General features: G+C 47.6%; 1 protein-coding gene across 2 annotated transcripts in view; it reads right to left on the reverse strand.

Annotated features, from left to right (window-relative positions):
- The window catches only part of CAPN14 (calpain 14), a 58,691-nt gene that overhangs the window by 16,865 nt on the left and 27,656 nt on the right, over positions 1–14,170 (reverse strand). Inside the window, exons 2-11 of one of the 2 annotated variants that reach the window (XM_025354498.1) lie at positions 13,383–13,659; positions 11,233–11,302; positions 10,310–10,428; positions 10,038–10,174; positions 8,661–8,835; positions 7,673–7,735; positions 5,464–5,549; positions 2,733–2,807; positions 1,455–1,618; positions 171–334 (exon numbers count right to left, since the gene is read on the reverse strand). In XM_025354498.1, coding sequence (XP_025210283.1) covers positions 171–334; positions 1,455–1,618; positions 2,733–2,807; positions 5,464–5,549; positions 7,673–7,735; positions 8,661–8,835; positions 10,038–10,174; positions 10,310–10,428; positions 11,233–11,302; positions 13,383–13,607 — 1,278 coding nt within the window. In that variant the 5' untranslated portion in view covers positions 13,608–13,659. The remainder of the gene's footprint in view (positions 1–170; positions 335–1,454; positions 1,619–2,732; positions 2,808–5,463; positions 5,550–7,672; positions 7,736–8,660; positions 8,836–10,037; positions 10,175–10,309; positions 10,429–11,232; positions 11,303–13,382; positions 13,660–14,170) is intronic. The other variant, XM_025354499.1, reaches the window with a different exon arrangement.

The raw sequence follows: 14,170 nt of genomic DNA on the forward strand, positions 1-14,170 counted from the left end.
AAGGTGACTTGTTCTAAATCACATGCTCCTAAAGGACAGAGCCTGGATTTGAAAACCCAGGTCTGTGAACAGGGACAGATGGTGAAGAAGACAAGAAACAGGAAGACATGGTAACTGTTGGTGACCCCCATGCTTGGTCCCATGCCCCTGTGGTTCAGAGGTCCACCTACCCTATAAAGGTAGAAGCCAATGGCGAGGTGAGGCTTCCGCTTGCGGCACCTGTGCCTGGGCTTCTGGAGCAGGGACACCAGTACGCTGCAGGGCCTCAGGGATCTCCTGCCCTCCTCGGGCCTCCAAACAGACAGCAGGAACTGCGGGTTCTTCCAAAATGTGCCTGGGGCAGAACACAGCAAGGTGAGAATGGGCCCCGGATTCCCAAGCATCCTGCTCACCGAACCACTAAGAGGTGAACAGTCCGAGGGTGCCTCTGCCAGGATTGACACCCTGAGGTCCACTGGGACACAGTCAGGGTCCCCCCAACCTTGACTCTATGTCCTCCCACCTTGCTCTTCCACCTGGAGGCCTTTTCCACCCTGAGGCCCATCGGGACAGGGTCGGGGTCCCTTCAGCCTTGGCTCTATGCCCTCCCACCTTGCTCTTCCATCTGGAGGTCTTCTCCAGATACACTGACTGGAGTTGTTCCCACCACTGTAGCCTCGTTGTCTTGCTCAGTGCCTGGCCCAGGTGTTATACCCCACAGCATGTGCTACCTGAGTAAGCAATTGTATTCACTCCCTGGGGAGGTGACCATGATCCTAGGGGCTTTTGCATTTTAATCGAGGCAAAACCTTAGCTTAAGGTCAGCTTCAGATTTGGGGGGAAATACTGTGTCAAAAGGGGGACTCCAGAGCTAAGGCCACCCTGGCCTACTGAAGTCACACCCCACAGGACTTGCCTTCAAAAGGGATGGCTCATTATCTCCAAAGTGGAGGAAGGGACAGGGTCACCAAACCTGCCCCGTCTTGCGAGTCCACACAGGTTTGTCTCCCATATCTAGGGAGCCTGGGAAGCCCTGGGTTTGTGTTTCTCCCAGGCTCCAGGTGAGAAGGACCCGATACAATTTCTATTTCAATCCTGCCCAGCTAGGGGGTGGTTCCTTCAGTGTTTTCAGTGGCCTTGTCCAAAACTAAAGAAAGATTCTCCCCTGCCCCTGCTTTTACCACGCCTGTGTGCCTGTGATCCCCGGTGCTGAGGGACAGGGCAACCCTTCAGGAAGATGCAGCCCCATAGGCTGGCAGCTTGACTGAGAGGGCTCTACCTTGGTGCACATTGGGATCAAAGGTGCCCTGTCTTCCCTGTGGTCACAGCCCAGCGCCCCAGCACACACCGAGGCAAACAAAGCCTCCTCCCCACTCAGCCAGTGCAGAATTCACGCTGCACCCACCTATGCAGTCACCCTCACACCCCCGCCCACAACCTCACTCTGAGAGCCCTGCTCCTGTGCGCATGCTCACCCTGCAGCAATTGTCTCTGGCCACCAGCTGTGCTCCCCTTCTCCCATCTCCCCTCCCGCATGGTGTACGTCCACTTCTGGGCTGCCTCCTGGCTCAATAGGCCTGGGGTCAGTTTACAGATAACCAGGAGCACGAAATGTGTTTTAAAGTCCTGCAGCGTCATCCTGTGGAGAGGAAGAAGGAAAAGCACAAAGGATGGACCAGATAATGCCTAGTCATCAGGACCCATGGGGAGGGTGAGACGAAGCAGTGGGCATCCCAGCCATCTCATGGACAAAGACACCAGCTCTTGTGCAGAGCTGAGCCGGCCATGGACACATAAGCAGGGGCTGGCTGGATCCCTGTGAGGGTCCATTGTGGGGGGTTGGAGCTACTGAGAAGCCCCACCCTCTGGCTGGAAGGAGCTGGCCACATGACTGACTGGGGGAGATGTTCCTGTTTCTGGAATCACGGTGATAGCAGCTGAATTAAGGCAAAGCTAACTAGTCATTTGTTTTATCTATAAATGTTCAGTAAGAATTACATATCAGTTCTCAATCATTAATTAATGAAGATCTTTGCCCCTACTTGCTAACTTGTGGCCTGCAACACTCTGTTTAAGCTGTCTGATGCTCAGTTTACTTAACCATAAAGTGGAAAAAACAGGAATTTGCAGGGCTTGAATTCAGTGAAAGACCTTCCAAAGGGAGAGGGCTGCGGCAGGCTGTACTGGATGGTTAATGGGGAGAGTCCTTGGAACGAGGGTTGACATTCATAGTAACAGTGGTGAGCAAAAGCAAAGGAGAACTGATGGGGCCCATTTCAGACACCTAGAAGCAGCATCAGCTCAGGATGTCTTGGCGGCCTTTCAAAAACTGAGATGAGCAGCTCCAGAGTGGGTGGCAGTGTTACTCTGCTCCGGAGGGCACTGGTCGGGGGCCTGTCCTATGGCAAGACTTTGCAGTCTCTTCCTACCTCACGGCCTTTTCAGGACAAAAAGGCAAAACCTGTTTTGAATATACTGAGCAAGAGAGCAGAGAGGAAGCCAGAGAGGAGGAAACAGGCTGGCTGAGCCCTCACTGAGCTCCACCCCAGTGGCCTCTACTCTCATCACAGAGACAGTGACCATTTATTTATAGTCGCTGTTTGTCCTGCTAGACCGTGAGCTCCTAAAGGGATGGTGCCTTACTGATCTCTGTACATGAGGTTCCTGACACCCATGAGGCATCCAGTAAATGTCTGCTGGATGGGTTTTCAAATGTAGGCCAGGACATTTGTCCAAGTCCCCAAGTCCAATACCAGAATTCTCCATCATTGTCTTTCCTCAGAAGCAGAATCTTCTCCTTGGGGCTCAGTAGCTCCCATTTACTTGAACTGAAAATGGAAAAGGGAATGAAAAGCTTGTGGGGGGCATGCTAGAAATTCTTTAGTAAAAGCTCTACAGTATCATTATTTATTATTATTTTCATACTACTTCAGACAACTAAATTTCCCATTCCTTATCATACAGTAGCATGAGCATTAATTGATAGCTTACTATGAGCCAAGTGCTGGGCTACCGGTTATTGACATACATTATTTCATTCAAGGCTAACAACGACTTTGTTGTTCTCATTTTAGAGATTAGGAAATTGAAGTTAAGAGAGATTAGGTCATTTGCTTGAAGTCATAAATCTATTAAATGTCAGAGGTAACATTTGAAATTGTTTTCAGATATTGGACAGCAGGCAACAGGGGTCCATGATCCTGGGAGGCTGGAAACAAATGAGGCAAGCCCTAACATCACCTAGGCTTTCTTCCTGAAGGTAATTTCCTGGCCAGTGCTACAGGGAGAGGGACTCAAAAAAGAACATATCGGTAGGGCTGAGTGGAGGAGACAGAATCTGGAGTTCAGGGAGATCAAGATAGCCAGAATTTGCTGGACAAAGTATCTGAAAGGAGGGGGCTACATGAAAAAAGGAGTTCCAGGAAACTTCATAGAGGTTCCCTTGCGTCTTTGGCTGAGTTTTAATCTGTGCTTTCTTAAAGTGAAACTCCCGAAGACTGGACCATAAGCAGGACACAGTGCTGGGAATCTCAGGCATTCCCACCAGACAGAGTTAAAAGACTTTATTTATTTATTTACTTGTTTTTGAGACAGACTCTCACTCTGCCACGTAGGCTGGAGTGCAGTGGTACGATTTCAGCTCACTGCAACCTCCACCTCCCGGGTTCAAGCAATTCTCCTGCCTCAGCCTCCCAAACAGCTGGGATTACAGGCACATGCCACCACACCTGGCTAATTTTTGTATTATTAGTAGAGACGTGGTTTCACCATGTCGGCCAGGCTGGTCTTGAACTCCTAACCTCAAATGATCTGCCTTCCTTGGCCTCCCAAAGTGCTGGGATTACAGGCGTGAGCCACCGTGTCCAGCCAAAAGACTTCATTGAATACATGGAATCTTTACTAGAGATCCCAGAGGGTCTACAATTTAGTAGTGGAATCAAATTATCCCTGACATAAAGGTTTGTCTTGACCTTCCCTAAAAGTGCTTAAAAACTTCAAAGTATCAAAACAATCCCTAAGCAATGTAACCACCTGCTTTAAAAAGAAAAGTCCAATACTCTTTAAAGAAATACGGTAAAATTCAGTACTCTGAAGCTAAAATTTACAAGGTCCAGCATGCAATAAAAAGTTATTAGCCTATGAAGAAGCAGGAAATATGATCCGTGACCAGGAATAAAAAAATAGTCCATAGAAACCACCATAGAAATGAGAGAGATGATGGAATTAGCAGACAAGGACATTAAAACAGCTATTACAAAAGTGCCCCATATTCTCAAGGATGTCAAGAGAAACATGGACATAAAAAAGGGAGAAATGGAAGATAATCTCAAGTGGAATTTCTAGAATTGAAAATATAATATTTAAAATGAAAAATATACTGGATAGGATTAACAGCAGATTAAACACTACAAAATAAAAGGTCATCATTTTGATATTCACTATACCTCTAGATCCAAGAAATTAAGAAGCTTGCCTGAACTAAGATCACACAGCTAGGCAGTAACAACACTGTAATTTTACCCATCATCTATCTCTAATTTCAGTGCTTGTTTTTCTGTGAAAGAAACCGCCACCAGCAACAATATGATGCTAGATTTCTGAAACACTTTAAAATTTATGTATTTCTTAGATGACATTTTCCCACATAGATCCAGTTCCTCTAACAACTCTGTTTACTAATGTGTAACAAATAAAATGCAGCATATTTTATCAAGAGGAATATTCGACTTATGTTTCTAAGCCTTCATTTTTTCAATGTAAAAATGATTAAGTGATAATGTGTATATGGACATGTTTGTAGACTCTAAAGACCTGTAAAGGATTAAGTATTATAAATCTTCATAATGACAGAACAAAGGACTTTAGGACTTGACCTCCCTTTCTGCCTGTGCCCTACAGCCAGTGTCTAGCCTGCAAAACCCGCATCTCTTTAGGGCTGCCATTAGGCAGAAACAACCTAAATGTAGGTATCTAATCAGAATGCCCAGAGGCTACTATATGTAATCAGAGTGTAGAGTCCAATCCAAATCTGTCTACCTTTAACTCAGCAAACCCAGGAGTGTACTGAACCATGCCAGGGAAAGACACTGAACCCAGGCACCAAAGACCTTGGTTGAGTCATGCTGTATGACCTTAGGCAATTCAATTAATCCAAGTTTCTCTATTAGTAAAACGGGGATAAAACTATCTACTTTGTAATCGCGTTGTTTGGGGCATTAAATGAGATAATAAAAATTCAAAGGTTTACCACAGTGCTGGCAAGCCCTCAAATAAACATTAGCTTTAATTATTATAATGAAAGAGAAAGCAGTCTATATACCATAAAGCATCTTATAAATGTGAGGGATTGAGCCTCCCAGTCTGAAGGCTTCCTGATCCTGCCTAAGACCAAAGGAAGCACACATTTGAATCTGCGTGCGAATGGCAGCCTCCTTTGCCTACACCTACCCGTTCTCACCCCTCCAAGATGTCCCCAAAGTTCACCTGTCACTCCAGTCTCCTTTCCATTCCACCTGTCCCCACGGGTTCCGTAGCTTGACGAGATATTCAGGTCTGTGTTTGCAGGTCACCTGCATAAAACAAGAGGCAGTTTAGGTGGCCAGGCTGAGTGCAAGCATTTCAGAGAGCTGAGTGAGACTCGGGCCTGGAGCTGAGCACTTGCAGTGGAAAATCACAGACCCAGAGAGAGCTGGTAGAGGAGAAAGTGGCTCTGCTTCTTGTACTTACAAGCTGTGAGACCTAGGGCAAGTCACCTAACCTCTCTGTGTCTCTGTTTCCCGATCTGTGAAATAAGGTCAATAGTCATACCTACGATAGTGGGTCGAATGGTGATCTTCCCTCCCCAAAGAGGATACGTACACTCAGAACCTGTGAACGTGACCCTATTTGGAAAAAGGATCTTTGCAAATGTAATTAAATTAAGGACCTGGAGATGAGATAATTATGGATAAGGATGGGCCCTAAATCCAAAGACAACTGTCAGAAGAGAAGGGGAGAGGACACAGAGAAGGCCACGTGAAGATGGAGGCAGAGACTGGAGTTATGCAGACCAAGTCAAGGAACACCTGGAGCCACTGGAAGGTGGAGGAGGCAAGAAGGGATTCGACCCTTCCCCAGAGCCTTCAGAGGGAGCATGCCCCTGCTCACACCTTGATTTCAGACTTCAGGCCTTTGGAACTGAGAAAATTAATTTCTGTTGTTTTCAAGTTCCCCTCCGCCACCATTTTATGGTAATTTGTTGTGGCAACCTTAGGAAACCAGTAGACCTTGTGAAAGGGAAATAAATCTTGGGACCCCAAAATCACTAATCTAAAGGGAAAAGTCAAGTTGGGAACTGCTTAGGGCAAACCTGCCTCTCATTCTACTCAAAGCCACCCCTCTGCTCACTGAGGTAAATGCATAACTGGTTGCCTCCTTTGGAAAGACTAACAGAAACTTGAAAGAATGCAACCATTTGTCTCTTATCTACCTATGACCTGGGAGCCCCCTCCCTGCTTCCAGTTGTCCCACCTTTCCAGATGGAACCAATGTTCATCTCACATACGTTGATTGATGTCTCATGTTATAAAACCAAGCTGTTCTCTGACCACCTTGGGCACATGTCGTCAGGACCTCCTGAGGCTGTATTAAAGGCGTGCATCCTCAACCTTGGCACAATAAACTTTCTAAATTAACTGAGACCTGTCTCAGATACTTGGGGTTCACAACCTACTCAGAGTATTGCTGTGAGGGTGAAATGAGTCCACATTTGTAAGGCAGTTAAACAGCATTTAGCACACAGTAAGTGTTGTATAAATTTTGTTAATAAATGTGGAAATAAATTAAAAGCTCTGGGCACACAGACCAACATAGTTGTTGGAGATCTAGAAGGAAGAATTTAAGTGTGAATTGAGTCCAAGAAATTTGAAACAGAGTTAAAGGAAATTGGAGGACTTGGGAGGAGTCGGGCCCTCTAGAGATTATCAGAGGTTCTTTAACTTAAACCTGCTGACTTCTTATCTCCATGCTTTGCTTACACTGCTCCCTCCACCAGAATGCCCTTCTTGCCCCATATAAATCTACCTATTTCAAGGACCAACTCAACGTCACCTCCCCTGTAAGAGACTCTTCTGACTTCTCCCCAACCCAACTCGATGGAGGTCTTTTCTCTTATACATGAATTCCTAAAGTCTTTCATCTACACTTTCTTCTCTCAGTTTCAACTTTGCTTCCTCCTCATTTTCAGATATGGTTTGTGACCATACCTGACTGTAAGCCCTTTGTAGGCAGGTCCTGCCTGGTGCATCTTCCTCTCAATGCCTAGTAAAGCTCAAAAGATGGATAGCAGCGGAGACGGTCATAAAGAAGCACGTGAGAGAGGAGTAGAAATTTGGGAGGGAAGAACCAGATGAAATGGTTGTTCTTGGCATCCCAGAGTGAAGCAAAGTTCAAGGAAGGGTTGTGAGGTACAGCAGGGTGGGAGGATGGTTGGCTGAGGGCTGCCCCAGGGGATGAGATTGGGATGATGCACTGGCGTTGGCAAAGGCTGGACCCACCACTTCACCCCAGGAAATAGGTGCAGAGGAACAGGGACCCACCAAAGACTTTACTCACTCTCCAGATGGCGCAGAAACTAAATCCACCAAGATAAGCTAGGGCCCAGAGAGGGAAGGGCAAGGCTGAGAGGGAAACCAAGCGGCCGACCTCAACCCACCTTCCTGATTCCTGTGACAGTATAGGCATGGCCTTCCACCAGCCCATTCTCCAGAATCTTCTCCTTCTGCAGAGACAAGAGAGGTTCTGATCAGTCTTCTGTTATGTACAGCTTAGTATTTGAGTAACGTATGAAAAACTCTTTGTTTGGCTGGAGCAGGGGTTTATGGAGAGAAGTGTGGGAGATAATCATGGTATGGTACATTGCAGTTTTCAAAGCTCTTTGGTATCCATAGTCTCATTCCACCCTCTCAATAAGTGAGCCATTCTGCAGTGATCATGTCATACCCTCCATTTTACAGAGGACAAACTCTATTTAGAGTTGCTGAGTAAATGTGTGAGGTGACACATTTGGCCATTAGTGAAGGCAGGGCTGAACTGAGGGCTTCCTATCCTGTTCCATGGTTTCGGTTGTTATCAAATAGGACATGGAAAGTGCCTTGCATGTAGCTGGCACTTAATAATTGTTAGCTTCCTTCTCTGCACATCATCTTCTTTTTCCTAGTGTCTCGCCTGTCCTGAGGCCCCAACACTGCTGCTCCGGTTTTTTTGTTTTTCTTTTTTAAAACAGAATCTCTCTCTTGTTGCCCAGGTTGGAGTGCAAGGGTGCGATCTTGGCTTACTGCAAACTCCACCTCCCGGGTTTTAGTGATTCTCCTGCCTCAGCCTCCCAAATAGCTGGGATTACAGGTGACCACCACCATGCCCGGCTAATTTTTGTATTTTCAGTAGAGATGGGGTTTCACCATATTGGCCAGGCTGATCTCGAACTCCTGACCCCAGGTGATCTGCCCGCCTCGGCCTCCCAGAGTGCTGGGATTACAGGCGTGAGCCACTGCACCTGGCCTTGCTGCTCTGGCTTGAACACCAGGACCTCAGCAGTAGGAGCTGGGTGGAGGTCCTGAGCCCACACCCAGGTGAGGGCAGTGGTGGTTGATGGAGGGCGTGGGTGCAGGAGAAGAGGACTGCCAGTGGCAGCCCAGTCTCACCCCTGAGTGGGTCTGGCAGCCAATGAGGGTTCTGTTGTAGGTGGCTTTGGTGAGGATGTCCCAGAGGTTGCCATGGGCTTCTGCCAGGTTGATGGTCATTGTCACCCCTCCAGTGAAGTCTACAAGGGCTTCAGACACCTGTCCTGATTGCAAGTCTTCATAGGAACCAGAAAGCCTAGCCAGAGAAGAAATAAACGTGAAAAGAAAAAGTATCATGAGTATTTATCATTTTATGTGGCCTCAGCATCCATTTTTAAATAGGAGTTTAGTTTTCTCATACCGAAAGCAGAGCTCAGGCAACCCTGACATAGTTTCCAATACCATACCTATCCTGAGTGGCTTCAGAAGATGGTCATAGATAAAACTTAGAGGCATCTCTCCTGCCTAGAAGACTGGGAACCCCTCTTTCCCACCACTTCCTTTAAATGGACCACTCAGATGTTTGCCTGAGAACTTAGTGACCACCTGTCAATCACAGCGAGATCTCCTGGAACTAGTGCCTGCTTGCTTTGAACCTATCAATTAAAGCTGCTCACGTGAAACCTGTTTGGACAACACCCCGGACTCAAGAAAAGGCATGGGTCCACCACAGGTCCATTTTCTCTCTTTCTGCCTGGCCTCCCTGACTTCCACATGCATGCGTGCATATATGTGTGTGTGCATGTGTGTGTTTGTGTGTGCATGTGTGTGTGTTTATGTGTGTGTATGTGTGTGCACATGTGTACATGCGTGTCTGTGTTTGTGTGTGTGTACATTTGTGTGTGCATGTGTGTGTGTGTATGTGCCCTCCATGCATGCCAAGTACCCTCTAGGGTCTGTAGGTATGAAAAACTCTTAAACTTTCATGTTGCGGTTGTGTGGTTGAAGCTGTGCCCACAATCCGACCACTGATGATCAGGCTGCCCCACAGGGACCCAAGCAGGTGGATCCCCTGCTGCTGCTCCTTCATCCAGGCCTCTTAGCTGCTGGGGACAGCAGTGATCTCTAGGTTGAGAGAGTTTCATTCAAAACAAAAGGAAGGGGCATTTAAACTGTAGATTAGATGGTCCGAATGAGAAGTGAAACCTTTGCTTAGGTATTCTTTGGGTGTATCTTGCTACTCCTACCTTCCATCCCAGGAGCAAAGGAGAGAATAGACACTCAGAGCTCCTATCCCCCTTAATTCCATCCATTAGGGAAAGGCAAAACTCTTGAATGCAGGTTTAGAAGAGGCGACCCCTACCTAAAAGACTCTGAATACGCTGTCACTTCTATGTCGACTGAGACATGCCTCAGGATCTCATTTCATAAACTTTACCTGACGCCACTCCCCTCCTTCAACATTGAGAGAGAGAAAAAGAAGCGATAGGAAGGGGGATATTTCTGCTGGTTTCTTACTTGGCATAGGCCTTTTCCAGAAGTGCTCCCCAGAACAAGTTCTTGTAGGTGGAGGAGACAAAGAGCAGCTGGCCAGCCTCATTCACGGGCAGGCGGTCATCGATCACCACAGGAACCCACTTCCCGTAGTGCCAGAACTGGAGGGAGAGAGTGGTCCCGGGTGAATGAGGACTGCTGTGGGTGGTGATCAGCCCAGAAGGTGAAGACATGGTCCTCCAGGAACCCTCTTTCCTATGACTCCCTCCAGGCCGAGGGCCCGGGAAGACACTCACCCAGAACCGGAAGATGCCAGCATACTTCTCAGTGAAACTCTGATTCAGGGGAACAACCCTGCTCAGGATGTCCTGGTGCAAGGTCAGAGCTTGCAAAGCAGCCAAGAACCAGCAGTCTCCTAAGTCAGACAGCACACAGCATCTGCATGAATCTACTGGGGACTTCATGCCTGCAGGAAATGCCCGGTCCCTATGGCTACCCTCTCTGGGCTTGTAGCCTAGTCTCAGAGAAGGGAATTATATACTGGGAAGGCAGATGATGAGTGAGCAGAGCGGGAAGCTGGGAGCACTGGCTGAAATCCAACTTGACACCAAAACCAGAGCCATGTTCCTGGACCAGCTTTTAGATTCCTGAATGCCCTATCCTCAGGAATTTGGACCTGAACTCCATCCACTTTTTCCAAATCTTGCCTCTGAAACTGATTTACATTCTTCTGGGAAAGCCTCAACCCTTCAGGACCCTATTTCCCTGTCTGTGAAATGGATATCGCTGGACTTGGTTGGGCCTTCCCTGATGACCAATTTACTATTTTAAAAAGGTAGAGTTGAGGATAGATCTGCTTTGATCCTATTCTGGGGAGGCTAATGACTGCTGTCTTAAGAAGGTCCCACTGTAGGAGCTAAAATAGAGTGAGCACATTTTCCAAACTTAGAATTTAGACCTGTAAACTGGTAATGAGGATTATGTGAGGACTTAGGCAGGGTATGCATTCCCACGCATCCTCAGAGGACCAGTTTTTATAAACTTCACAGCAAAGAACAGAGCACATCCAGGTAGTCTTCAGGGTTTGCCAGTGAATAGCCACTTTGGGCCTCTCTCCAGTGGGGATCTCTGGATTCTCTTCTTCATCATCCACTCTGTCTTGGCCAGGCCTGGCCAGCAGGCAGCCTAGCGTCTGTCTCCCAGGGCTGTGCAAACTTACCTACCATGCCCTGGCACAGATCCAGCCTTTTGGTCTTGGCAAAATAAAACTGGGGATTGCTGTGCAGTTCCTGGGGGAGACAAACAGAATTGTCATTCTGACCTCGAACAAAAAAGCTCCTGGAGCTACAGTGACCATGTTTTCCCATACCCCCAAACTGGACTTATGGGGACAAAGATACAGAATATATGTGTAATCAGTGCTGTCCCAGAAGATCTGGGATACAGAATTCTGTCCTTTTTATTTCTCATTCCTTCTTACAGCTTGTGTAAGTCAGAGCCCTGGACTCTGTAGATATTGAGAAATAGCACTTATACCAAAAATGCCTTTTCTTAGAGTTTCTATTAAAAATGGAAACACTTTTATAGGAGGCATTTTCGGTTTTCCTAGAGATCTTCTCTTTCTCTTTACTCTCCCCTACTCCTCCTTCCTATTCCTGACCCCTAATAAGATGGTCTCTTTGGCTTTTCCTGCTGAGATGCAGCCTGGGCTGGGGTGCTAGGGAGGTGGTCTCTGCTCCGTGGCAAGATTTATATCCTTCAGTCTTTGCGTGGACACAGTTTCCCCAAGAGTCAGTTGTAGAACAGAGTCTCTATGTCAGCAGTTCCCAGGATTTTGAGAGAAGTGGGATCTGGCTGCCATGTAGTTTAGGAGGTTCACTGCAGACTTTACACACAGTAGGGGCTTCACAAGTCTGGGGCTGCAGTTATCGATGGTGATGGGTGAGTAGGGAAGAGAAAAGGAAAGTCTGTGGCACAGGCTTAACTTTACCCTATTCGCTAGCCATGTTCCTGAAATCTTGTATGTAAATGAAGTTTCAGGGAGATGGATTACATTTGAACACATTAAGAAGTTGCCTTTTAAAGGAACTGATGCATTTTATAGAGTGAAGAATATTTTTCTAAAGTGATTAATAGCTTCTTAATTTACATGTTTCATGAGCCTGTTTTTGGGGGAGGAGATTGGAGAGATGTTAAAATTTATCTCTCTGGCAGATGGTATTGGCTGTGACTCAGGAAGCCTTGCCATCTCAGATGAAGCTAAACAATACCTTGATATATTTCTGGCTATAGCTATTCTGCATATTTCTGGGCAGGACTGAGGGAGGGCTACATCTTAGACCACTCTCAAAATCACCCCTGGTTTTCTCCATCTGGAAAGTGAGAATGTGGGAATGTACCCAGTTCCCTTCTCATGGAGATCAATGACAGTAAGACCTGGTGTGATATTGTGAAATATATATTTGGTCTTCATTTGCTCAGTTTTCTGACATTCAGCTCCTAAAACCTTGGGAACCTCTAGAGTGGTAAGAGTGTCCTTTGTATGCTAATGATTGACTGGTGACTGGTGGTCCCTAGGTAGCTTCAGGATAGGGTCTGGTCATTGGAAAGACCAAGGCAGGTTTAGAAGGTTGGGACTTTCAGCCCCACCCCCTGACCTCTGGGGAGGGGAGGGAGACTGAAGGCTAAGTTGATCACCAAAGGCGAATGATGTAATCAATCATACCTAGGTAATAAAGCCTCCATAAAAACCCAAAAGGACAGGGTGTAGGGAGCTCTGGATATCTGAAAACATGGAGGTCCCTGGAGGGTGGCACACCCAGGGAGGGCATGAGAGCTCCACACCCCTTCCCCATGCCTTGCCCTATGCATCTCTTCCACCTAGCTGTCATCTGCATCCTTGTAATACCCTTTATAATAAATCACTAAATGTAAGCGAAGCATTTCCCTGAGTCCTGTGACCCTCTCTAGCAAATTAATCAAACCCAAGGAAGGGATCATGGGAACCACATTCCTGATTTATGGCCGGTCATGAGAAGTACAGGTCACAACCTGGGACTTATGATTGGCATCTGAAGTGGGGACAGTCTTATGGGATGAACACTCAACCTGCGAGATCTGACACTGTCTCTAGGTAGACAGTGTCGGAATTAAATTTCATTACAGAATACCCAGATGGTGGCCACCAGAGAATTGCTTGGCATATGGGGAAAACCTCCCACACATCTGGTGTTAGAAGAGTGTGTTGTGTTGAGTGGAGAGGAGAGAGTAGGAAAAAGCCTGTTTTTTTTCTCCCATATAACTTAGGTGTAGTATCTGAAAGCCTAAACCCTGGGGCAGGAGGGTCTGAGCTGACACATTTTGCCTCACCGGGGGCCTCTTCCACTGCAGGCGGGGTGGCAGCTTCTGCAGCAGAGAGCCGCTGCCAATGGAGCTCAGGGTGGCTGGGAAGCTGGTGTCTTCAAAGAGGCAGCCATTCCTCAGGCACTCTGCCAGCAGGGCCTCGAAGTCCTGTTGGGGGAGCTGTGGAGAGGCCCTCCTAGAGTACCTTGGCCCCAGCTTCCATCTGCATCGGAAAGGTGGCCACAGAGACATGGCAGGCAGTGGGTACAGTCCTGTGAGTCTTCCTGAGGAGTCTCTGCTGCTCCTGAAATGGACAGAGGACGGTCAGTTTCCTCATTTCCTGCTTATGCTTTGCCATTGCCACAGAGAGGAGGGGAAGGATGGAGAGAATGGGAGCGGAGAAGTCAGCTGGTGAGAAAGAGACAAAAGCAGGTGGTTCAATTTTGTCCCAGACAGTGGGGGTCCTTGAGCACTTGCTCAAGCGCTTGAGGACCTGGTGGGGGATCAGGGATCTTGTGGCAAAAGCCTACAGAAGGGAAAGTTCTCTCAAGCCTCAGGGCTGAGTCCTGGGCCCCTGACTGCCCCAATGTCACAGGGGTCCCTTCTGCTTAGTGGGGAGGCAGGAGAAGAGAAGCAGGAAGCTGGAACTCAGCCCCCTGGGCTGGAGGGTCCCGTCCCTGCCAAGGTAGTGGGGAGTAGTGGCTGTCTGCTCAGGGCCTCCACCAGGCCTGCCAACTCCTGCCTCCCAGCTACAGACACACAGCCTTCCTCCTGCTTCAATGTCCTCCTTATTCTTCCCTGCAAAACCTCCTCCT

Source organism: Theropithecus gelada, chromosome 13 (assembly GCF_003255815.1).
Source record: "Theropithecus gelada isolate Dixy chromosome 13, Tgel_1.0, whole genome shotgun sequence".
Classification (NCBI taxonomy): Eukaryota; Metazoa; Chordata; class Mammalia; order Primates; family Cercopithecidae; genus Theropithecus; species Theropithecus gelada.